At 39.0% G+C, this 26,873-nt stretch overlaps 1 protein-coding gene across 4 annotated transcripts in view; it reads left to right on the top strand.

Moving 5' to 3' along the window:
- LOC140480674 (mitochondrial glutathione transporter SLC25A40-like) overlaps window positions 1-26,636 on the top strand; it is a 65,649-nt gene extending 39,013 nt beyond the window's left edge. For 3 of the 4 annotated variants that reach the window (XM_072575860.1, XM_072575858.1, XM_072575859.1), the window contains 5 exons: window positions 3,752-3,925; window positions 9,242-9,351; window positions 15,109-15,187; window positions 25,121-25,201; window positions 25,849-26,636. In XM_072575860.1, the coding sequence (XP_072431961.1) occupies window positions 3,752-3,925; window positions 9,242-9,351; window positions 15,109-15,187; window positions 25,121-25,201; window positions 25,849-25,985 (581 nt within the window). In that variant the 3' untranslated portion in view covers window positions 25,986-26,636. The remainder of the gene's footprint in view (window positions 1-3,751; window positions 3,926-9,241; window positions 9,352-15,108; window positions 15,188-25,120; window positions 25,202-25,848) is intronic. The other variant, XM_072575861.1, reaches the window with a different exon arrangement.
- The last annotated feature ends 237 nt before the right edge of the window (window positions 26,637-26,873 follow it).

Genomic DNA, 26,873 nt, shown 5'->3' with positions numbered 1-26,873 from the left:
TCAGGGGTAGATTTAGAGTAATAAGGTAGGGGAATTGGTCTGGATGGGTTACTGTTTGGTGGATCGGTGTGGTGTTGTTGGGCCAAGTGGCCTGTTTCCATGCTGTAGGATTCGATGATTCTATGGAGTTCAACCAGCAATAGCGAGGGCAAATGGGAATGAGGCCTATACAAGGCACTAGTCAGACAACAGCTGGAATACTGAGAGTAGCTTTGCTTCCCTTGTCTGAGAGTCAGTCCAGAGAAGGTTGAGTCAGGCTCTGGAGGATTTTCTTATGAGGAGAGGTTGAGTGGTTGGGCTTGTATTCCTTGAAGTTCCGAAGAATGGGAAGAGACCTTTACTGAAACATACAAGATCTGTAGGGAGTTTTACCAGGTAGTTGGGAAGAGGTTGTTTCCCCTTGTGGGAGAATCTTGGACCAAAAAGCATTATCTCTGGTAAAGCATTGCCCATTTAAGACAGATTAACATTTTTTGAGTATAGTCGCATTTTGGAATTGTTAACTGCACAAGGTTGTGAAGGCTGATTCTTTAAGTATAATGAGACAGACAGATTTTTAATCAGTTTTGGAATTAGGAGTTATGAGATAGGGCAGAAAAGTGGCAGAACAGACTTGCTGGATTGAATAGCCTATTTCTTCTTCTTATGACCTTAGAATGTAACATAGCTTGATAAGGATACTTGTTAAATAATTAACAATTAACTTGTTTAATGTGTTCTGTTGCTGTTGATTGTAACAAAACTATGCATTTTGTGTACGTCACTTAGCTTAAATGCTGCTCAATTAACTAAGTTACAAAAGGATGATTTCTTGGAAATATTATATTCTTGGCTTATCCTTGTATGCTTTCATATTCTCATGGGCAATGTCTAGAACATTGTTTGCACAGCAGTTCTACAAATGATCAATGTTAGAATTAGAGATATGAGGATTTAGCTAATTGGACATCAGACCATGAAAATTCCACAGGGTGGCAGGCATTGGCAAAGTTTGGTCATTGTAAAGTTCATAGATTAAATTTTAATTATAGTGCTGGATCTCAGATGATTAGACAAATCTCCTATTTGGTAAGTCATCAGAGACCACACAGACAAAGAAAATGCACATCAGGGAAATTCTGCAACAAGGAGCTACATGGGAATTGTTTCAGAAACAACAACTTCTGGTGCTCCTGAGGAGTCACCATGAAAGTGAGTTAGAATTGGCTACTTTAGATAGTACTCCCACAGCTACCTAGACTATACCTCCTCCCACCCTGCCCCCTGTAAAAATGCCATCCCATATTCCCAATTCCTTCGTCTCCACCGCATCTGCTCCCAGGAGGACCAGTTCCAAAATCGTACAACCCAGATGGCCGCCTTCTTCAAGGACCACAATTTCCCCCCAGACGTGGTCGGCGATGCCCTCCACTGCATCTCTTCCCGCTCCTCTGCTCTTGAGCCCCGCCCCTCCAACCACCACCAGGACAGAACCCCACTGGTCCTCACCTACCACCCCACCAACCTCCATGTACAGCATATCATCCGCCGTCATTTCTGCTACCTCCAAACGGACCCCACCACCAGGGATATATTTCCCTTCCCTCCCCTATCAGCGTTCCGAAAAGACCACTCCCTCGTCAGGTCCACACCCCCCACCAACCCAACCTCCACTCCTGGCACCTTCCCCTGCAGCCGCAAGAAATGCAAAACTTGCGCCCACACCTCCCCTCCCTTACTTCCCTCCAAGGCCCCAAGGGATACTTCCATATCTGCCACAAATTCACCTACACCTCCACACACATCATCTATTGCATCCGCTGCACCCGATGTGGCCTCCTGTATATTGGGGAGACAGGCCGCCTACTTGTGGAATGTTTCAGAGAACACCTCTGGGACACCCGGACCAACCAACCCAACCACCCCGTAGCTCAACACTTCAACTCCCCCTCCCACTCCACCAAGGACTTGCAGGTCCTTGGACTCCTCCATCGCCAGACGGTTGGAGGAAAAGCGCCTCATCTTCCGCCTAGGAACCCTCCAACCACAAGGGATGAACTTAGATTTCTCCAGTTTCCTCATTTCCCCTCCCCCCACCTTGTCTCAGTCAAATCCCTCGAACTCAGCACCGCCTTCCTAACCTGCAATCTTCTTCCTGACCTCTCCGCCCCCACCCCACTCCAGCCTATCACCCTCACCTTGACCTCCTTCCACCTATTGCATTTCCAATGCCCCTCCCCCAAGTCCCTCCTCCCTACCTTTTATCTTAGCCTGCTGGACACACTTTCCTCATTCCTAAAGAAGGGCTTATGCCCAAAACATAGATTCTCCTGTTCCTTGGATGCTGCCTGATCTGCTGCGCTTTTCCAGCAACACATTTTCAGCTACTTTGGATAGTTCCACTGTACTTTTCTGCCTAATTACCCAATAGATCTTGGTCTGTTTAAAATTTTGTTTGGTATCCAAGTAATTGAGTCACCTCTGACACCATCATCACTCTCTATACAAGTTTGTGGAATATGGTTATCGCCAAACTTTGCAGAACTGCCTTATGTCAGTTCACAATCATCTCAATGTCTATGTTTCCCCAGAATTGCATTTGTCTAATCACTCAGTTATATCCCAGTACATCGTATGGGCAGCTCTGGCTCTACCTGTACTGCTGTCATAGCACTTTACATTCTGTCTTTGCTACTGAATGAAACTTGACCATCTCGCCTTGTGTTTGATTTTTTTTTTCCCAATCTGCTTCCATTTCTTTATCAACCAAAATAGGGGGTACTTTATCAGAAGTCTCGTGAAACAATCAGGGAATTTGTTTAACCACCCCATCTGGACTTGATCTTTGTTTGAATTGGGGACCATCTCAAAAAAGAGGGGTTTCTGAATCATTTAACCATGACAGACTGAAGGTTATTTGTCCTAACTGATGCATCAAAAGCATCTGTTGCATTTACAAAGTATATACTTCAGCTTGACATAAAGTATCGTGATATAAGTCTAGGGCTGTTTCTCTGGAGTGTCGGAGGCTGATGGGTGACCTTAAAGAGATTTATAAAATCATGAGGCTGCCAGAGGAAGTGGTGGAGGCTAGTGCAATTGCAACATTTAAAAGGCATTTGGATGGGTATATGAATAGGAAGGGTTTGGAGGGACATGGGCCGGGTGCTGGCAGGTTGGGACTATATCGGGTTGGAATATCTGATCGGCATGAATGGGTTGGACCGAAGGGCCTGTTTCCGTGCTGTACATCTCTATGACTCTGTATTGAAACATTTAAAGTTTCAATTTGATTTTGCTGTAAAATCAGGTGCTTTTAATTTTTTTTTCTATATCTACTTCAGTAGGAAATAACATTTTTTAATAGTGCTGTTTCTGACACGTGCTACATTTCTATTAGATGTAATATTTTATGGTTACATTCTATCCCATTATTTGCACATTCATTTCTTTAATTCAACTGTATCCCCCAGTGTTAAAACCAACGTACACATAAACTTAAATCAATTCTGTATACTTATATAGGAACGCTACCTAATACTTGACAATTTGTATGTAAAGTAATAGTACTGCTTAACTCTAATTAACACAAAAACTAGGGTGGAAACAGTAAAATAATAGTAATTGTCTTATAATCAGTGGTTTCAAATCTCTCTAAGACAGCTGCCCTGTGGTCCTTTGGGATTATGACAACTTTGCCTTTTTAATACTCCTGATTTTATATAATATAATGATTGAATTTTCCTAATCTTTGTGCTTACTTGTATTTCAGTGGGTGCAGTAACTGTTATAAGTCCCTTGGAGCTAATCAGAACAAAAAGCCAGTCTCGTAAGCTGACGTATAGAGAACTGGGTCGTGTTGTTAAGATCGCAGTAGCACAAGATGGATGGCTTTCTCTCTGGAGGGGCTGGGGACCCACAGTGCTCAGAGATGTGCCATTCTCAGGTTAGTCTAATGAAAGCCATTTGTGACTACCGACTGTTCCAAGAATTAATGCTTCAGGTAAAATCTGTTATAAAGTAGTTGATTGGAAATTTGCCTTAAACGTAATTCAGCAATTTTCTCATCTAAACCAAGTTTGGTTAAAGAATTAAATCTCTTTCCTTATGTTGTAGCTATGTTTTTTGTGGTCTTGCCGTTGACTTACACAACAGTCTATCCCCACTTTGCCTGTTCCAAACCTTCAGAAACTTATTAGAGAACTTTGATGTCTGCTCCTTCGGCCGTTTTCTTCTTTCGCTTGTTCTATAATCTTTGTCTGAAAGCACTTCACCTTTAAAAGGTGTTGGCTGCCTTAGTTTTTGACTCTTCCTATCCCAGTGGGTACACATTCATTTGATAGCGTGGGCTTGCTGGCTGCATGCACAAATTATTTTCAGGTACCATGCCCATTGCAAGAGCTAAGAGAGGCTGGATAAGTTCAGTTTGTTTGATTTAGAGCAGAGAAGGTTGAGACGGTACCAAATTGAAGTGCATGGACAGGCTGGATAGAAGGCAGTTGTTCCCCCTATTTGAAGGGTCAGTAATATGGCACAATTTTAAGATGAAAGGCAGGAGGTTTAGAGGGGATTTAACGAAAACATTTTTCACCCGGGGTAGTGGGAATCTGGAATGTATTGTCTGGAAAGGAGTTGAGGTGGGTAACCTCACAACCTTTGCAAAGTACTTACATGAGCACTTGAAATGTCCTAGCATTCAAGGCTGTAGGCCAAGTGCTGAAAAGTGGAAGTAGTGTAGATTTCTTGTAGCTTTTGTTGGTGCAGCCTTGCTGTGCTGAAGGGCCTCTTCTGTACCATGTGATTAATATAGAAACAAGAAACAGAATTTGGCCATTCGGCCCTTTGGGTCTGTCCTGCCATTTGGTAAAATCATACCTCATCCTTTACTTCAATGCCAGAGTCCAATTCTCTCCCTGTACCTATTAATGCCTTTAAAGACTAGAAAATGCATTTCTTGAATCTATTTCTTATACTTCTGTGTCTATGTTGTATGATCCTGATTCTCACCATGCCCTCTTGCATTCATTGATTTCTTAGCCGCACTCCTTGCAATGACGTACGTTAGCAATAAAACCATGGAGGAGATGAAATAATGCCTTCTGGCTGACCAAAAAGGCATTTAATGAAGGTAGTGCTTGGGCGAAGGCATGATCAGAGTATAAAATTTCTGCAACTGAAATTTGAGGTTTCCTAAACTTTCATAGCTTTGAATATGCAGATTATAATTATAATTTTGTCATAATATATGAAAAACCAAGCCTTTGCATTTAGAGCTTTGATCCCTCACAGACAATTGCATTCTGCTAGAATAACAATAGCAATTACAGCAAGGTCCCACAAACAAACTTAAATAAGTGTTCAAAAATCTATTATGGTGATATTGGTTGAGAAATAAATGTTGACTAAGTCACTAAGAAAGTTTGGCTTTTTGAAGCCAAAAAAATCAGCATAATCCATGCTGGTTGATTTATTTTGGCTACTATTTAAACACAAAGGGACTAATACAGTAAAAGATATCGCCTTTGACTTTGTTATGGTATTTGAGTTTAAGTATTAAATTACTTAGACCTGTAATTGCCTTGATTAATTAGAATCTTATCTAAAAAATAGTACATTCAGACGTGGAAGAAATAAATTGTTTTCATTTTTAAAAAATTTTTTCAATCCTATTAGTAATCTTTTTTGTCTTTTGATAAAAAGAAATAAAACAGCAGGAAATTGACTGTGTCCTTTTAAGTAATTGTAATGGCAGGACTGATGGAAGAAGAGAGACTGGAGAGGTTAATATTTACTGGTGTTTAGAAGAATGAAGGAAAATCAAATTAAAACCCGTAAAATCCTAACAGGACAAGAGGATAAACACAGAAGGGGGGAGTACATAACCTGAGGTCACAATCTAACATTATGGGTTATGCCTGTGAAATTCTCTGCTAGAGAATATAGTTGAGGTCAAAACATTGAATTTTCAAGGAGTTAGATATGGCAGTAAGGGCTAAAGTGGTCAAGGGATATGGGAAGAAAGCAGAACAGGGTAATGAATTGGAAGATAAGACTTGATTTTGAATGGCAGTACAGGCCTGAAAGGACAAATGGCCTACTCCTCCTATTTTTTTGTGCCTCTAAAGTTGTTTTGGTACTCAATACAAAGGTTTTTGTTACAAATATAATCTTTCAAATTAATTTGTTTAAATTATTGTTGTAGAAATGGATATTCCTTTCTGTTGCAAGAAATATAAATGGTAAACAAAGACAAATTACAATTGGAACAAACATAATCAACCATCCACAAACCACCTTAATTAAGGATAATGGGTATGAATTCTGGTTATTGAGGGGAAGTGATTTTCTTTGCCCTGAGGGACTGTTTTACTGCTATTTGGTAGCATGACTTTGTACAATGTAAGAAAGAGTTGGGATGAGAAAAGTCGTTTATCAAGCTTGATGCTTCCACATCTATTTTTTGCAATCTATCCCAACAATTTACTCTATTAAGAATATTTGTTAATTATTTTTTCACCAATAAAGTAACCAAATAGAAGTTGAAAGTGTTCATACGTCCTCACAATCATTCTGGGCCTGGTTGTTTCCACCATACTCCACCTTTTCTGTTATACATGTGACAAACAGGCACATATGTACATGACACACACATGATGTACCTCTCCCAAAATCTTAAGCTGTGGATTTAGATGAGCATTTCCTCACAGATAACATGGATATGTGGAGGGATGTTTGATAAATTGTGATATAACAGACATAGGATGCCCTCCATATAAACTAAATACACTACTTGGATTAAGTATTATTAATCATTCCTGTATCCGAGCTATCTCTCAGATCCACAAACCAGCATTTATGTGCATCCAAAACTTGGGTAAAGGTAATGAGGCACACGATTGAACAGAGGACTTTGTTCTATCTTAGTTGCACGGGGATATGTACTATTACACAATCCTTTTGTCTTTGCTAGGTGGTGACATTTATACAAATATTCATGCCCTTCGAACGCTACTCGACAGACAAGTTTATTTAATTTTGAATGTATTTAGTATTAATTATAGTCAGCCATTTAAGTTTAATTACAGTAACTTTTTTGCTATTCTTAATGTGGATAACAAAGAGCTTGATTTTCTTTGACCTTTTGATGTAGTTAATTTGAGATTTGGTTGTTCACTAATGTAGGAGCATGCTACGGATTTATTGTGAACAGTGTGCAAGCTTTAAATTGACTTGTATGAAGTAGAGGGGCAATGGTGTCTGGGGAGGTAATGAAGTTGTATTCCAGTCACTTTGCTAATAGTCTAGAGGCTGAGGCTAAAGCTCTTTGGACATAAATTTGATCCCACCATGGCAAATGGTTAAATTTGAGTTTGATTCATAAATCTGGATTTAAAATGCTGGTCTAGTGATGACAATAGAAGCCATTGACAATTGCCATAAAATTCCATCTAGTCCACTAATATCTTACAGAGAGGGAATATCTATTATCCTCACCTGGTCGGCCTACTCATTGAGTATAGAAGTTGGGAGGTCATGTTGTAGCTGTACAGGACATTGGTGAGGCCACGAACTGAATACTGCATGCAATTCTGGTCTCCCTACTATAGAATGATGTTGTGAGACTTGAAAGAGTTCAGAAAAGATTTATAAGCGTATTGCCAAGTTTGGAAGGTTTCAGCTCCAGGGAGAAGCTGAATAGTTTGGAGCTATTTTCCCTGGAGCATTTGAGGCTGATGGGTGACCTAATAGAAATTTATAAAATCATGAGGGGCATGGATAGGGTGAATAGCAAAGGTCTTTTTGACAGGGTGGGGGAGTTCAAAACTAGAGGGCACAAGTTGAGAGGGGAAAAGATTTAAAAGGGACAGAAGGGGCAACCTTTTCACACCGAGGCTAATGCATGTATGGAATGAGCTGCCAGAGAAAGTGGTGGAGGCTGGTACAATTACAACATTTTAAAAACATCTGGAGTGGCAAATGAATAGGAAGGGTTTAAGAGCAATATGAGCCAAATGCTGGCAAATGGGACTACATTAGGTTAGAATATCTGGTTGGCATGTATGAGTTGGGGCAAGAGATCTGTTTCATGTTGTACATCTCTGATTCTAGATTCACAGCAACATAGTTGAGCCATAAATGCCCTCTGAAATAGTCTAGTAACCTACTCCGTTCCACCTCATCACTACAAAGTCTGATAAAAGATATGAAACCAGACTGAGCAGTCAGCATTGACCAAAGAACTGGAATTAATGTGGTGATGCACACAGCCCTTTTGATCCTGTAAAGTTCTCCATGCTAGCATTTGAGGACTTGTGGGAAATTGGGAGAGCTATCCCACTGTCTGATTAAGTAATAACCTGACTGGCATTCACACTGAATCGTAGCTTAAAATTAATATCTAGCCATCCCCAGGTATGTCCTGTCTCAGCAGCAGGAAAGACCTATCAGAGGTACTGTCACAGTGGCATACGGTTGGGAGGGTCTAGCCGCAATATTGACTGCAGTAGCCACAAAAGATCAGGGTTACGAGTCAGTCATGGACAGGAAAGTCTAACTTTCTCTTTCTTTTTTCCTTCTTTTGCAATAAATTGTCTTCAATTAAAATTAATAGCAACATCTCTTAATCCTGTATATTGGATCTCAGTTAGACTTGTTATATACCGTATGGTCCAGGTAGTCCATGCAATTAGCTATACACAATATGGTGGCAGTGTTTTCGGCACATTTCATTTATCAGGTATGATCTCGCACTTGAGGTTACTTTGGAAAGAAGTGTACATGCTTATTATTTTTCTTTCTGTGCAGAATCTCATTTCTGTTCTGTGCCTTGCCTCTAATTGCTCTAACTTTGACTTAGCTACAGTATCACTCGAGGCCTATTAATGAAATCCATTTTCAATCTGATCTTTTACTATTTTATCAGGAAAAAGTGCACTTGATTTCTAATTGAGACAAATGACAGCATTGCTTGTGTTTGCTGAGGTGCTTACTATAAGTTACTAGATCAGTAATGTAGTGTAAGAATGAAATGTTGGCCATTTACAAATGTCACTGCACAATGTTTTCATTTCTCCTTGGCAATTAAATTATATTGAGCAGATGCTTGTAAAGAAAACAGTTGCTGAATCAAAAATAACTGATGGATTTCCACATTAGTCTGCGTGCACTTTGTTGGGGGTGTGATTGGTTTGTAACGAGAAGGTGTGTTGCCTGGAAATGGTGAGCTTTGCAATAGTTTTAATACAACTGTGTCCCCCCACAGCAATTTACTGGTTTAATTATGAGCTGATGAAGAGCCAGTTATGCAAGAAATACAATAAGAATGAACCTACATTAACGATCAGTTTTTCCTCAGGAGCAACATCAGGCGCAGTAAGTCTGATTCCAGTTATGTAAATATTAAGTGAAGGGTACAATTGGTCATTTTAGATGACCTGTTGAAACCAAATGTTTTTCTCCATAAATCTGTACTAACAAAGTCTTTGTAATTATTTACAATTCAACATTTTAAAGGTCATGATTTTCTTGCAATGTGGTTAATATTAAATTTGCTCTTTACATAAATATTTATTATATACAAATTTAAAATAATAAATAACTATAACAAAATATAACATCCTATAAAACATTTTCCATGCCCATTTAATACTTCAGAGAATTATCAGCTAAATTTTGTATTGAAATACTTAAGCGTTTTGGTATTTTCTTTTAGCATGTTGTTCTTGAAATTTGAAAACCTGAGTTATCCTGAAAAGATGTTTATGGAAAATGTCAATCTGAACACTGAAGTTGTTTGAGAGGTTGTCCATAGTATCATTACTTGATCATAATTGTTCCATTTTATCTATGGAAATCTACTGTGCCATTACCGTATTTCAGCACAATCTTTTTCAATCTCTTGTGTAAATATTTCAGAATTGTATATCTTTCATCCCAAAACCCTTTTTTCTGCTTTTCTGTGAATTCTGAGAATGAATTAATGTGTTTAGGCACCAGGAATATGTGAACATTGGCTTGCTTGTGTACCATAACCGCTGTAATCCCTAATGTCACACCTCACCGGGATATTACACCGGAAATAAAGTTCTGCTATTCCTGGCATAATTGCAAAAGTTAGAAGATTTATCAATGTTTACACAGTACCCCAATTTGCCTGTCTATTAGAAATTCTAGAAGAAAGCATGGACCAGGTTTCTGTACTTAACAAGAATTATTATTTATTACAAATGAAGATTCTAGCTACAGGTAAACAATTTTAACAATTAACATACATCTCTACTCATTAAAATTGCTCACTGCCTTATAAAACATGCCCCTGCACACGCATTCAGAAACATTCAGACAGAGACCTTGGTGTTGTGGGTGGAGTGGAAAAACTGGAAGGAAGTTCATTGGACCACTTTCCACAGCGTTCACTGAATTAAACTTGCAGCTTGTCAGAACACTGCTATTCATGAGTCTGTCTTCTCTATATATTTTTGCCTTATTGTAGGAGGCACAGAATCACTGGTTCACAAAATTACAAAGTCTCTTAAATGGTTAAAAGCCCTAGTTTACAGCAACTGATAAAGAAAAACAACTGGGCTTTCTTCAGGATTTAGATTTTTGTTTAGTGCAGAGAGAGAGAAAGAGACATCACCTTCTTTCAAAGTTCCTCACCATATCATTCACAGCCACGTGTATTTATTTTTGGTTACTTATTTATTTTTGATTATTTGGGTTAGTTGGCAGGCAGAAAGCTTTTGTCATCGACAACTGGTTACCACTCCACAGACCAATCAGCTATTCATGGTTGGCCAAATCTTTCTTTGTACACCCCTAGTGCAAGTTTGTCTGTTATTAACCTTTTCTAGCAGCAGTATAAAGACAACTTGCAATAAGTGTTAGTAACCTGGCTTTAAAAAGTGCAGCAATCCATTGCACAATAATTCGCTTTCAAAACTTCATTTTCCATTTCAGTCCACAGCAAAAATACAAAAAAAAAGTAAGTGCTCTTTATAAATAGCAAAAGCATCTTTTTACACCCTTCATCTAGTATTTCTGCTGAAATTGCTGATTTGAAGTTTGAGATTCCGAACCAGGATGTGTAAAATTGCACTGTATCTTATAGATATGGTCTCATCATTCATAAGCACAACATTTAAGACCAGTGGCCTAGATTCTCCCATTTTAATGGCAGCAAAATTATCACCATTTAGGCATAATTTCAGTTGTGAAGCTAGTGCATAAATAAAGACGTTGCTGTCCGTAAAGTGTTTGCTTCAAATTTGCTGCTAAACCCACTCCATGCACGAAATAAAAAAACTTGATGAATGAGGTCTAAATTAGTTTTTAATGTCTTCCAATTCATAATTATTGCTGAGTAACCCCTCTAGCCTGTAAAATTAGTTTTTATATTGTGGAATACCTAATTCCCTATCACGATAAAGATTTTCCATAACATCATAATAATTAACTTTAATACGATAGCTTCCTTCATCACATTTGTGTGACCCATCTTTTTATTGCATTGTAAAATGATAGGAAATGAAGGACAATGAGGGCATTTTACTCTCTGCTTCATGATAGTTTGCTTGGTGATGTCATTACAGGATGATAAAGATTTTCTATAGATAGCACCAGAATCAGATTCAAGATTTGTGATCCCAGCTGATGTTATAATTGGAGAACTCCAATTCTAGACTGAAGTCTAACTTGCTGGATCATTTTTCTTGTATTTAAGAACATAGCCTTTAATTGAAAACAGGCAAGCAATACTACAGATCATGTTTTAATATTATCCAAGTTTATTATCCAAAAACCAGATAAAAATGAATAAACCAAGCGATTTACATATGAGTCCATTTGAAAGATTTCAAATACAATAAAAGTGCAATATGCCATTTATCTCAATACTGTATCTTTTACTGTATTCAAACACTACAATTAAATCCTTTCTCTAACACAATTATTGCTTTTACCGAATTGATTCTTTCAACTTTCAATCTTGAAAGTTTGATAGTCTTCTCGTCTTCCAATAGACATATAATTGAGCTTAGACTTTCTCAGCTTTGAATGACCCCTTTGGGGTTCAAACAAATGCTTCTTGTCTGGAGTTTTAAAACTAAAATCTGTATGCTGCAATAATCATTTGCCTAACTTTTCAAAACCATCTCCTTTATCTTGAAGAAACTTGCATATAAGCAACTTCAAATAGATATTCTGTGAACTGAATCTAAAATCTTTACAAGCTGTGGGTGGTTCTTTTGAGCACAAAAACTCCAGATTCTTCTAATTGAAAGCAAGTTCGTGCTCTTCAATATTTTACTGTCTGCTTGTAAAACTCTCCCAACATAAACAATTTACTATTGTTCTTTCAAGAAGGTTCTCTCATACTGTTTTTATTTTAAAAAGGCTTCAGAAAAACTGACAAGTTAATTATTAAACCCCCTCAAACACGACGTAATTTCTCATGTCGCTTATTCAAAATCCAACCTCTAAAATTATATTAAAATACATATAAATAATGTATCTTACATCACACATTACAAGTAGAAGTCATATTGCAGGGATTACTAAATTGTATTCAATTTTGTTCAAGGTCAGCTCTGAACATCACCAATGAAAACACTTCTAATCAAATACCCTTGAAGTAAATCTTCTCAAAATCTATGTACTTGGCTGCCACTTAACTATCCCTAACTAAACTAGAAAAAAAACTTGTTGTTTTTATTTTAAATTGGTACTGAACATCGTATACCAGAAGGTAGTGTTAAAACTGCTGACCAAATTTCATCCTTTTAAAGGTCAGATTACTCTGTAGTGTGTGGTGGTCTAAGTTGGGGTATGTAGCTTGTGTTTTAACTTCTGTATCTTCAAAACAATGCTGAGGAGGTTAAATATAGTTGCTCACATATAAACAGTTCTGACATTGCATCTCTCAGCGCATTACAAAGTTGCTGCAAATCCAAGTGTGATATCGTTTTTGCAGTATATCAGCAAGTTATCAGAATATTTATAATTGGAATAATGAGTTGAAAGAGTAAAGATTGCAATTAGATTTTAAAATTTAAACTGTGTAGTTTGGATGCAATCTGCATTCTGTTACATCTACAGTGCTAAACATAGTGTGGTAAAATTTCCTTGGAGCATGTTTGAAGAATAGCATGCCTGAAATGGAATTCACCATATGAGGAAAGACACATTTTGTAATTTGGACCTTGGACTAGTTTTAAGGCTAAAGATCTAACTGTCACCTGCCCTAGAATAACTTTCAGTTAAGCTTCTGGTTGTTTCTTTATTTTCTTGACTATGTTATGCTTGGATGTACTACTACTGCCAATCTTGAGGAAATGTATAAGACCGTAAGAGGAGAATTAGGCATTTCAGTCCATTGCGTCTGGTCTACCATTTGATCATGGCTATGTTTTTGAAACCCATTCTCCTTCCTTCTCCCATAACCCTTGATCCCCTTACACCAAGAACCTGTCTATCTCTGTCTTAAATACACTTAATGACTTGGCCTCTGCAGCTTTCTGTGGCAGTGGGTTCCACAAATTCTGGCTTAAGAAATTCCTGGGTTGTCCGTTCACTCTAGGCTGTGCCCTCTGGTCCTGGTCTCTCTGACTAGTGGAAACATCTTCTCCATGTCCACTCTATCCAGGCATTCTGTAAGTTTCAAGTAGATACCCCCCACCCTCATCCTTCTAAATTCCATCAAGCACCACCCAGATCCCCTCTATTCTCAGGATCATTGTTGTAAACTTCCTGTGGACTCCCTCTATATCCTTCCTTAGACAATGAGCTAATACTGCTCAGAATATTCCAAATGTGGTCTACCCAGAGCATTAGCAGTCCATTTCTGCTCTTATATTCTAACTGCCCTGAAATGAATGCCAACATTGCATTTGCTTTTCTAACTGCCAGCTAAACCTAAATACTAACTTTAAGAGAGTCCTGAACTAGGACTAAGGTCCCTTTTGTGCTTTAGATTTTGAAGCCTTTCCCTTTTTAGAAAATAGTCTATGGTTCTATTCTTCCTACTAAAGTGCATAATCTCACAATACCCATATTGTGTCATATCTGTCACTACTTTGCCCGCTGTCCTAACCTGTCCAAGTCCTTCTGCAGTCACCCACTTCCTCAACACTACCCGTCCCTTCACATAGCAACAGTGTCCTCAGTTCTTTTGTCCAGATGATTAATGTATATGGTTATGGTTCCAACTTGGACTCCTGCAGAACTTCACTTGTCACTGCCTGCCATCCTGAAAATGATCCCTTTATTCCACTCTCTGCCTTCTGACAGTCAGCCAATCTTCTATCCATCCCAGTCTCTTGACCCTAACATCAGGGGCTCTTATCTTATTTAGCAGTCTCCTGTGCAGCACCTTGTCAAAGGCCTTTTGGAAATCCAAACAGATCACATGCGCTGGCTCTCCTTTGTCTAACTTGCTTGTTACTGGCTCAAAGAATTTCATTGTCATCAATGACGACCCCTTGATGAAGCTCTGCTGACTCAGCTCTTTTTACCACGCACTTTTAAGTACACTGCAATCTCATCCTTGATTAATGGACTCTCAAATCTTACCATGGTCAGGCTAACCGGCCTGTAGCTTCTTAATAGTACATGTTACATTACACTATCTTATAGAAGGTGCTAATGTGTTACATTACATTCTCCAATGAGATAGGTAGGAGGGACATTTTGATGTAATGATACCCTAGGAACTGAGCATTCTCCAGGCACAAATGACCCATCCAAATTTTGTGTTCGTACCACACTTTGTGACCCTGCCACCTTGTTAGACAATAATACTTCACAATTATAGTGAGAGGCTGGTTGGATTTCTATGCCCTTTTGTTTGGTGCACAAAGCCACCTTATTGTAGGGTAGAAAGGCCACAGTGAAGCCATTATTCTGCCTGTTCAAAGTATTTCATAGTGGCTAAAGTGTGGGATATGTAGAGGGATGAGAGTATGTACCTTGCAGCAGATTTATTTCCAACAGCTTCCCTTTTATCTATGAAGAAGACAACCAGTCACAACCTGATATCTATTTTCTCAAAATAATTTAAAACTTTGCTTGTTCAGTTGTATGAAAATAGGCGTGAATGCAGTAGTATGTTGCCAATATGATCATCTCTTTCAGATTGCAGCTGTATTGACTTTACCATTTGATGTGGTGAAAACCCGCAGACAAATTGAACTTGGAGAGCTGAACACAATGAGTATGTAACTTTGAGTTATGTTTGACCCAGGAATTTTGTTTGACTTATTTTCTGCAACTAATAGTCCAGATGATCGGCAATTTTACTGGTGTGTAGTAAGTAGAAAATGATGAGTGGATTTAACATTTTTAATAAGCTTTTATATATATCCTTTTATCACATAGGAGACATTTTCTGTAAGTATATCGTGGTGAGTGGGTATAGGTGTGCTACAGCTTGACATGGGGATGAGCCAGGGCACAGCCTGGCATGAGGAGCAATGGCAGTGATGGGGGTATATTAGATATGGCGGAGGCATAACTTTCAAAAGGTTCCTTCTTGTAGACTATGGCCCACAACCATTCTGAGGTACGATGGGGGTCATACTATTTTTAAGAAAAAAGTGGCACAACTCTAAAACTTGTGATGGACCAAGACACGCCTGGTCAGTTTCATGACCGAACCAGCGTTCAATCCCGAAAAGGCATTCCCAAAAATTGGAAATCCTGAAATTGGGGTTGTCTGGCATTTTAAAGAGCTACAAAAGTTACCCTGACTTATTGAAAAATCCAGGTCAACATTACAGATTCCTGATCATTCATCAGAATTCACCAGAATAGCTTTAGGGAACTAAAGACCTGTTATGTTTTAAATTCATTTGGAGGACTTGAGATTTGCTAGCTGGGCCAGCAGTTTATTGCCTGTTCCTGGTCTTCCTAAAAAAGGTAGCAGTGAGCCATTGCCTTGAACTACGACTGTACATTTTGTGTAAGTGCAACTGCATTGCTGTTTAGTATGGAGTGCCAGGAGTTTTACCCAGTGGTAGCAAAAGAATGGCAATATACTTCCAAGTCAGAGTGGTGAGTGGCTTAAAGGAAAACTTTCAGGTGATGATCTCATGCATCTGCTGCTTTTGCTCTTCTAGATGGTAATGATTGCTTGTCTGGAAGGTGCTGTCTAAGGATCCTTGGTAAATATCAGCAGTAGGTCTCTCTTAAATGGTGCACACTACTGCCACTAAGATATTACAGATTAATATTTGTTGATATGGTGTCAGTTAAATGAGTTGCATTGTCCTGGTTGGTGTCAAGTTTTTCTGTGTTGTCAGAGCTGCACTCATCCAAGCAAGTGGGGAAGTATTCCATTACACTCCTGACTTGTGCCTTGTAGATGGTGGACAGGCTTTGGTGAGTCAGGAGGTGAATTATTCCTAACCTCCAACCTGATATTGTAGCTACAGTATTTAGATGAAGTTAAAAATCATACAACACCAGGTTATAATCCATCAGGTTTATTTGAAAGTATAAGCTTTTGGAGCACTGCTCCTTTGTCAGGTGTGGCAGGGTCGTAGGACACAGAATTTATGGTAAGAGGTCAAAATGTAATACAACTGATGCGATGTATTGAACAAACCTGGATTGCTGTTAAGTCTTTAATCATATAGAATGAGAATGTAAGTTTTGATTGATTTAATATGTAAATCCCGGAACTTCTTTCAAGTCACAGTCCTTTGATAATTTAACTTTTTATCAGTTTTTTTTTAAAAGTGACATCGGGGTGGGGGGGGGGGGGGGGGGGAGCTCTGCCCAGGACCCAGGCAAAGTGGGGTACTTACCCTCCCCTCACTTTTTAAACCATTACAAATAGCTTTTTCCCCAGCAGCTGCAGTCATTCTGCATCAAGTTTTAGCAGTTTTATACATTTTAAAATGACTAAAGGTAAAGGATCATGGAGTTTGCAACAAACAGGCTCTTATTTTCGTTCTCTCCCCCCCCCCCCCCCCCACGGGGGTCTTGCCTGCAGAGGTTACCCGTATCTAATTTTTGTATTAAAACATTGGCATTTCTTTATCTTACTTTGTAATGTCTGGGCTGAGGGCAAGACTCTAGCTGGGAGGTGTTACTGGAAGGAACTATGACTGTACATTTTGTGTAGGTGCAACTGCATTGCTGTTTAGTATGGAGTTCCAGGAGTTTTATGTCTTATGTCTTATGTTTTTACTAGGAGTCTTGATTTAGTTGTTTTAAAGGTTGTATTTTTAAATTTATGTGAATTGTTTACAGTATTTACTCAATGATTTTTGAGTGGGGTTCTTCCTCCTAGGAGTCTTGGACTTCTATGAGCGATCATGGCTAGTCATCCATTTAAATGATGCACCTGGAATGTCAAAGGGAGCCACTAGCCAATTAAAAGGAAAACAATAATATCAAGTCTTAAAACGCAGAGGGTTGATGTAGCCCTTTTACAGGAGGCACATCTACTTGATGAGGAGCATCCAAAGCTGCGGCAGGGAGGATTCGGTCAGATGTTCTTTTCACCTTTTAGCTCAAAAAGTAGGGGAGTGACCACTCTTATCTAGCAGATTCTTCCCTTCCAAATGCTAAGCCAGATAAAAGATGAATCCGGACAGTATATATTGCTTAAAGCTCTAATGTATGGAGAGGAGTACAGGATTGTGAATGTATATTGCCCCCCGGCACATCCTTTTAAATTTGTAACAGATGCGCTCTCCTCGTTGATGGCTCTCAGGTTGCATCACATAATTATAGGGGGAGATTTTAATTGTATTAACGACCCCGAGGTGGACAGGATACTTAGGAACTGTGCGGGTATATCTCTGAAATCAAGGCAGTTGGCTGATCTGAATAGGGAGTTGGGGCTGGTAGATGTGTGGAGATATCTTTACCCTGAGGTTAGAGATTTTACTTTTTATTCTAACCCACACAAGGGCCGTACCAGAATCATTATGACTTTTGTCCCCTCAGCCTTTCTGAATTCGATATTGTCTTGTAAATGGGGAATATAACTATTTCCAACCACGCAGCAGTGTATATGGAGGTCAAGACTAGTGATGACAAGATGGGTTCCTGACATTGGCGTGTGGACCCTTTCCTATTGAAGGATAGTACGTTCATAGCATATTTCTCACAGGAGTTTAAAACTTTCTGGGGCATCAACTGAGGTATGGCCAGTAACCCATCAGTGCTGTGGCAGCCTGCTAAGGCATATGTGCATGGCTTGGTTATCTCAGATTCTGCAACCTGGAAAAGACGAAAGGGAGAACAACAGCACCTGCTCGAGGCTTACCTGAAGGCAGCTGAGACAGCACATGTTGATAGGCCATTAGTAAATTACAGCGGAATACAGCCCTCCGGGTTACTTTGAATACCACACTTACTCAAATAGCAAAGAGGGGAGATACTGTTTGCGAAGCAGAGATTATTTGAACATGGCGATAAGCCAGGCAAGTATCTAGCATACCTTGCCAGAAAGAAAAAGGCTCCCCCATCCATTAAATCTGATCCTAAAAAGATCAATGCAGCTTTTAGAAAGTTCTACTTTGGAGTATAAGTCGGAGAGCTGTGAGGATAGAGCAAGGAAGATGGAGTCTTGTTTTAAAAATCTCAGAGCAGGTGTTGCTTTTGAAGGCCCCTACCCCACCCTGGACAACCCGGGAACTTAACTAAGTGGTGAGGCCGCTCCAGAGCGGTAAAGCGCCCAGACCAGACTGATTTCAGGCCGAGTTCTATGAAGAATTTAGAGACGAATTAGTATAGTCAGGTTAGTCTCCCGCCCTCCCTGAGAGAAACCAATATCTCTCTATCTTAAGAAAGGAAAAGCCCCAGATGACTCTACTTCGTGCAGACCTATCTCTTTACTGAATGTGAACTTTAAAATTCTCTCAAAAGTGTTGGCATTAAGACTGGGGAGAGTCTTACCATTTATTATAAGAGGATCAGACTGGGTTTATTAAGGGTCGCAGATCTACTAATAATATCCGAAGAGTGTTAAACATGGCACAAGTCTGCCAGCAGGGAGCAATATCAGGATTAGTCATCAGAGGAGGCATTCGATCGGGTTAACTGGCCATATCATTTTTATACAATGGAACAGTTTGGCATTGGAGAGGTCTTTACCAAGTGGGTCACAATATTATATCACGACCCGAAAGCAGTGGTGATTACCAACGGCATAAGATCAGATAGAAGTGGTTGTCAAGGATGCCCTCTCTCACCAATACTATTTACACTAGTGATTGAACCACTAGCGGAAGCTATCCAAACTGACCCTGATATAATGGCCCCGGAGGTAGGATCAGGGAAGCATAAAATCATTCTTTATGCGAACAATGTCCTTTTCTTAAATGCTCCATCGATATCTGTGCCCCAATTAATTCAAGCGATTAACTTATTTGGTATGTTCTCAGGTTACAAAATTAACTTTATGAAATCAGAGGTTATGCCGTTAGGAGGTCTTACCAGCATATCCAATCTTGCGGATGGATCCAGCTTCCCCTTTTGGTAGTAACTGGGAGGTTTCTCAATTTAGTTAGTTTTGTTACCCCGGTATTTGGTCAGCTATGTAAAGCTAATTATGTGCATTTAATGGAGAAAATAAGGCAGGACCTCCAACGCTGGGAAGATCTGCCAATATCCTGGCTAGGAAGAATAGCTTTGGTCAAGATGAATATTCTCCCTCACCTATTATACCCCATGAGAATGCTTCCTTTGATATTGCCGAGATAGGTGCTCGTAAGCTTTATGGTTGGCTTGGCTCCTTTTATTTGGAATTATAGACAACCTCTTATTAAATTAAATAAGTCGCAGCTCCCACAAGGTCTAGATTTTCTGGATTTCAGGAAGTACCAACTGAGTTTTCTGTTATCATATGTGGCTGATTGTGGATCACAAGAGACCCAATCAATTTGGTTGGATATTGATGCTTCCCCAACAAAATGCCCCCTCATAAATAATACATTGATGGATAAGGTAAGAGTGATTACGGATCATTGTAGAAACCCAATTGTACTAAATACAAACAAAGCTTGGAGGATGATACGACAGGCAAAAGTGAGGACTGCAGATGCTGGAAACCAGGGTGTTGGAAATCGGAGTGGTACTGGAAAAGCACAGCAGGTCATACGACAAGATGAGAGTAACTTAGAAAATTCTCCCCTTTTACTCCTATAGTGGGAACATTGGGATTTCAGCCAGACTTGACTGATGTTAGATTTAAAACTTGGGAGTCCAGAGGCATCTCCTGTTTGGGAGATCTGTTCGATGGGGAGGTTATGATGTCTTTTGAACAGTTGCGTCAGAAGTTCAGGCTGCAAGGACCTTTTTTCGATATTTTCAAGTACGAGACTTCATACAAAAAAAGGACCACATTAATGACTAATCCATACAAATCAGAAATGGAAAGGAGAGTTCTTCGGCCGATGGGTGCACCCTCGGTCAGTACTCTCTAGGTAATGAGGTATCGAAGGACATAGAACGGTTATGTAAAACTGGATCAAGAATTAGGGATGGAAATCTCCTTAGAGATGTGGAAGGATATCTGGGAAAATGCCAGGAAGATCTCTATCTATAATAGAACTCAGGCTATTCAATTGAAGATACTTCATAGGGCTCAAATGGCACCAGAGCGGCTTGCAAAGTTCAAGGCTGAAGCATCCCTAATGTGACCAAAATGTAAAATAGAAGTTGGTGCTCTCACTCATTGTTTGTGGACATGCCATAAGATTCGTAGACATTGGGACAGTGTAGCGCATGCCTTGGCAAAGATTTTGGGAATGGAGATCAGGTTGGACCCGGTGTCTCTCCTTTTGGGCTTTCCAAATTTTCCTTCTCTAGATGCATATGGGAAGAAACTATTTACTATCCTTTCCTTTTGTGCGAGGAAAATATTTTAGTACGTTGGGTATTGGAAAGTTCCCTCTGCACTTTCAAATTTGCATAGGATGGTTATGGAATATATTCCCCTGGACTTCCTTACGAATATGGTGCACCAATAAAAGGAATTATTTTATAATACATGGTGGCCCTTTTTGAACTACACCAATGCAGATGTATTGCCCATACTGTCTCTGGCCTTTGTTTAGACAGGAGGGTGATGTTTGTTGGTTCGGGGGGCCCCTGGGAGGAAGAATCCCATATAAATATGGGTTTTGTTAGGACTTGGTATAATTTTATTTTGAATGCATATTTATTTATTTACCTTTTTCATGATTAGTAATGTACAATACTGTGGTGTATTTTTTATATAGAGAGTCTTCTTTCTTATATCTTATTTTGTATTTGGTGGTTTGTAGAGTAGATTAGTAGTTAGTTTTCTTAATGTTATGTTGATGCTGTTATTATACTGTAAGGTGGTTACACTTTTTGTCTTAATTTTGTAAAAGAAAACTCATGTTTTTCTTTTCAATAAAAATATCTACAAAAAAAGTGACATCTCCACTCGAGCAGTGCATTAAAAGTGTGAGATTAGAGTCTGTCTGTGTCCCAACCTTAAGTCAGACTGGTTCGAATTCCAAAATGAGAATTTATAAAATGTCATAAGGATTGTGAAGAAGGTGTTTGGTATGTTTCCTTTATTTGTCAGAACATTGAGTATCGGAGTTGGGAGGTCATGTTGTGGCTGTACAGGACATTGGTTAGGCCACTTTTGGAATATTCCATACAATTCTGGTCTCTTTCCTATTGGAAGGATGTTGTGAAACTTGAAAGGGTTCAGAAAAGATTTACAAGGATATTGCCAGGGTTGGAGGATTTGAGCTATAGGGAGAGGCTGAACAGGCTGGGGCTGTTCTGCTTGGAGCATTGGAGGCTGAGGGGTGACTTTAGAGAGGCTTATAAAATCATGAGGGGCCTGGATAGGATAAATAGACAAGGTCTGTCCCCTGGGGTAGGGGTAGTTCAGAACTAGAGGGCATAGGTTTAGGATGAAAGGGGAAAGATATAAAAGATACCTAAGGGACAACATTTTCAGGCAGAGGATGGGATGTATATGCAGTAAGCTGCCAGAGGAAGTGGGGAGGCTTGTACAATTACAGCATTTTAAAAGGCATCTAGCTAGGTATATGAAGAGGAAGGGTTTAGAGGAATATGAGCCAAGTGCTGGCAAATGGATTAAGATTAGGTTAAGATATCTGGTCGGCGCGATGAGTTGGACTGAAGGATCTGTTTCCATGCTATACATCTGACTCTGCCTACAGATTATATACATTCTATTTTGTTCAAAAAGTATCTGCAAATGCACATTCACCCCATAGACGTGTGTGCGTGTGCACACTTGACAGTGTGCGTGAGTGTAATTGAGTACATGCCTGTGAGGGTGTGCATGTGAGTACATACTTATTCTCTCTCGCACGCACATACACACACTCTTTCTTTCCCTCTGACTCAAGGTTGGAATACAGACAGACTCCAACCTCTCGCCTTTAATGCATTGTCTGAGCTGAGATGTCACTTTTTTTATACTGATAAAACCTTAAATTATCACAGGACTGTGACTTGAAAGAAGTTGAGATGTACAAATTAATAATTCAAAACCTGCATTCCCATTCTAAGTGATTAAAAACTTAATAGCAATCTTGGTTTGTTCAATACATCGCATCAGTTGTATGACACTTTGATCTTTTACTATAAATTCTGCCCCTCTAGCTATCTGAAGGAGCAGTGCTCCGAAAGTTTGAACTTACAAATAAACGTGTTGAACTACAACCTGGTACTGTGATTTTTAACTTTGTCCTCCCCAGCCCAACACTGGCACCTCCAGAAACTGAACTTGATGAACTGATTATGGTCAATGATAACCCCAGGCTATTGATAGTGGGGATTTGGTGAGGGCAATGTCGTGGACTAATAGCTGGATTCTCACTTGTGGGAGATTCATTGCCTAGCACTATGTCAGCACAAGCTTGGATATTTTCCCAACCTTATTGCATTTGGACACTGATTGCTTCTGTATCTAAGGAGTCACGAATAGTGCTGAACACCGCAATGATTAGTGAGCATTTCCACTTCTGACCTTTATGACACAGATTAGGTCACTGACGAAGCAGCTTGTGATGATGGGATCTAGGATTCTATACGGAGGACATCCCTGCAGGGATGTCCTGAGACTGACCTTTCAATCACAAAATTTCAGTTTGAGCTAGACATGACTTCAGGCAACAGCATGTTTCCCCTGATTTCCATTGACTTTGACACCAAAGAACCATCAAATGTGGCTTGATGCCAAGGGCCGTCACTCTCATTTACCCTCTGGCTTTAGCTCTTTTGTCCATGTTAGGAGCTAAATGGCTCTGATGGAATAAACACTGCATTGTTGGGCAGATGGTGTTTTGTAGCACTATTGATGACACCTTGCATCATTTTATTGCTGGTTCAAGAGAAGACTGGAGCTTTTGAATTTGATCCTGTTTTTGTGTACAAGATATACTTGGGCATCATTTCCAAAATCAATGCCAGTTGGTCTGTTCAGTTTCATTCCTTTGAGACTTTAATACCACTCAAATGGCCAAGCAACCCATTAAGAAGGTAGTTGAGTTGACCCTGTTGCTGTATGTCTGAGGTAATGTGGGGGTTGTCTTCACTAAAAGACATTCATGACCAGGTGGATTTTTACAATAATCAACTATGGTTCCATGGTACTTTTTAAAGTTTTCATTCTAGATTTTTTTAAAAATGAATTTTAAATTCAAACATTGGTTGTGCTGGAATTTGAACCCTACTTGCCAGAACATTGCCACTACTAGTCCAGTAACAATATCACTACACAATCACGTCCTCTAAGAAACTGCAGCTGTTTTCCCACAAACAACAATGAAACAAATATCCACACAGTCTTAGTTTTTAAGATTAGCAGGAATGTTGGTTAGAATAGCAGAAGGCCGTCTAATTCTTCTCCAAAAGAACCCCATGAAATTGTGGTCCTCTTTAGTTGTCATTTATATAAATGATTTTGATGAGAGTATAGAAGGTATGGTTAGTAAGTTTGCAAATGCCACCAATTTTGGTGTTATAGTAGACAGTAAAGAAGGTCTTCTAAGATTACAAAGGAATCTTGATCAAATGGGTCAATGGACTGAAAACAGCAGATGGAGTTCAATCTGGATAAATAAGAGGTATTACATTTGGTATAACAGCAGGGGTAGGGTATATACAATTAATGGTAGGGCCTTGGGTAGTGTTGCATAACAGGGAATCCTAGGGCTGCAAATACATATTTCTTTGAAGCTTGCATCACAGACAGAGTGGTTAAAAAGGTCCTGGCACATTTGCCTTCGTTGCTCAGTGCTTTGAGCAGAGGAATTGGGAAGTCATGTTGAGGTTGTAAAGGACCTTGGTGAGGACTCTTCTGGAATACTGTGTTCAGTTCTGGTCACTCAATTATAGGAAGGATGTGATTAAGCTGGAGCCGGTTCAAAAGAAATTTACCATTATGTTGCTGGGTATGGCAGATTGAGTTTGAGTTAGAATAAAAAAGGCTGGTGAAGTAAACTTATAGAAGTTTATAAAATAATGGTAGCTGTCTTTTTCCTAAGATCAGGGATTTAAAGACTGCAGGGAGGGGGGTGGAATATTAAGGTGAGACAAGAGAGATATAAAGTACACAAGGCAATTTTCTTTAAACAGTGGTTTGTGTGTAGAATGAACTTCAAGGAAGTGGTGGATGTGAATACAATTACAACCTTTTAAAAGGCATTTGGAGAGGTACACTAATAGGAGATGGTTTGAAAGGAAATAGGCCAGGAACAGTTAGATGAGACTAGTTTAGTTTGGGATTATGTTTGGCAAGGAGTGGTTGGACCAAAAGGGTCTGTTTCTATGCTATATAACTCCTAGCCATATAAAATATGGAGCAAAAATTCTATCAAAAAACTACAATTCTGACAATAAAACATCTCCCTCAGCCCCACACTATCATTCTGGATATTAAGCTCAAGTTGTATAATAAGGTTTGAAATCTATCATCTAGCCACATCATATGCTGAATCAAGCTGATATGCTTACTAGTTATTCCACCACCAGACTCTCTATACATAGCCAAAGAAGCCAACAATAGGTTTCAATTGTCCTCTAACATGGATATCATGTTCCTAATTTCAAAATATCATCTCTGTCTGATGCAGTACAATCATGTATCTGTGATGATTAATTTATTTTCCAGAGTCACAAAAAACCTTAACCACCACCTGGAAAATAATGGAAAGAATTGTAACAGAGTCTGGATTTGGAGGTTTATTCGTTGGTAAGTCTGTATGAATCTTGCATATGGACTAGAGTTATTTAATCAATAAATTTGAGTTTGCGTTGTAACCATTAGGTCATTGCAGCATTAGGATGTGTTTCTGTTGTGTACTCCACATTTGGCTCTTTCCATATTTTTTTTTAAATCATAAGCAAAATTATTTCATTTGTAGTTTGTTCACAATTTTGTTCAATAACTATCAGTTTCATCTAACACCCCGTACGCAGAAGGGTTTCTTCCATCTAGCGCGTAGTTGCACTCAAAAACACTTTTTAAACCATTACTAATTAAACATGTCTCTATTTTCCTTAACTTCAGTGTTCTAGTGCCCAACACACAATAGTTGTCTTCCCTTTTGAGAAAAATAATTCATCTGTTTTAAATCTGCGATCAGATAGCCTAAAACTATGACCTCTTGTTCACTGTTGGATGTTTCACCTTGAAGCACTCTGTTTAGCCAATCAATCCAAATTTTATACATGTCCTTTACTTACCACAGACAAGGTGGACCAAAGCATCTGTTTCCATCCTGTATGGCTCTATGACAAAATTAGTACAATTATTACATAAGTAATATGTGTGTAAGAATGAGTATTTCAGTAAATAATTGTCTTCTGGATGTAAATCGTTTCTACTTTATTCTCCAGGTTTATTGCCTCGTTTAATGAAGGTAGCACCAGCTTGTGCTATAATGATCAGTTCCTATGAATATGGAAAATCGTTTTTTCGTAAAATAAACAGAGAGCGGGAAGTAAAAGGGGATCTCCAATCAGACATCAGTTGAGAGAATCCATGCAACTGGAATTTGGAGAAACCAAAACATGGAAATGCATTTCTTGCTAAGTTAAAACCTAAATTGACAAAAGGTTCAAAATGACTTACTGCCTGTTGTACAAAAGGAGTGACCTTGAAAAAATCAAGCAATACGCAGATGGAAATGAATTGTTTGTAGAATGCATTTTCTGACTCTTTGCGCTTACATTCACTAAAATGCATTCATTGTTGTGGCTCACATTCAAAAGGTCCAGTCACGATGATGTGAAAGTTGTAGAAATAATGAGATTTCCATTAAAGAAAAATAATAGGAACCAATTATGTATTTTGTATTGTACAATTTTAACTCCACGTCTAACGTTTCGCAACCTAGAGAGGTAAGAAGCGGATCTTGAAGTTGTATCTTATTATAAGTGGATGTTTAAAATGCAACTGTAGAAATTTAAGTGCAATACTAACACAAAATGATCTTATTACAAATAAGCAAGCAATGAAATCTGCCAAATCAGATGAACAAAATTGTTTCAGAACAGTCAACTTATGGCAATGAAGATTTCTTGAAACCAGTCTAGTAAATATTAATTTGTGGAATTTTGTTTGTTGAGAAATGTGACTTGGTGTCAAATATGCCTTTTGTAAAATAAAATATTGCACACCTTAAGTCTTTGTGGTTTTAGTAATGCACTCACATGTACATCGGAGAGTTAATATTTTTATCCTTTTTTTCTCAAAGGAATTGGTTTCACCTTCCTAAAAGCAGATAAGACACCAAGTTCTAGGAGAAAAACTGAGCTGTGAGAAGATGTACATGAGCTTGCTTTGACAATTTGGTTAATGAGGATAGGGAAAGAGTAACGGTAGATTAAATTAGATTCCCTACAGTGAGGAAACAGGCCCT

This window comes from Chiloscyllium punctatum, chromosome 8 (genome assembly GCF_047496795.1).
Source record: "Chiloscyllium punctatum isolate Juve2018m chromosome 8, sChiPun1.3, whole genome shotgun sequence".
In the NCBI taxonomy this organism is placed as follows: Eukaryota; Metazoa; Chordata; class Chondrichthyes; order Orectolobiformes; family Hemiscylliidae; genus Chiloscyllium; species Chiloscyllium punctatum.
This window is presented reverse-complemented; position numbering and strand designations above follow the sequence as displayed.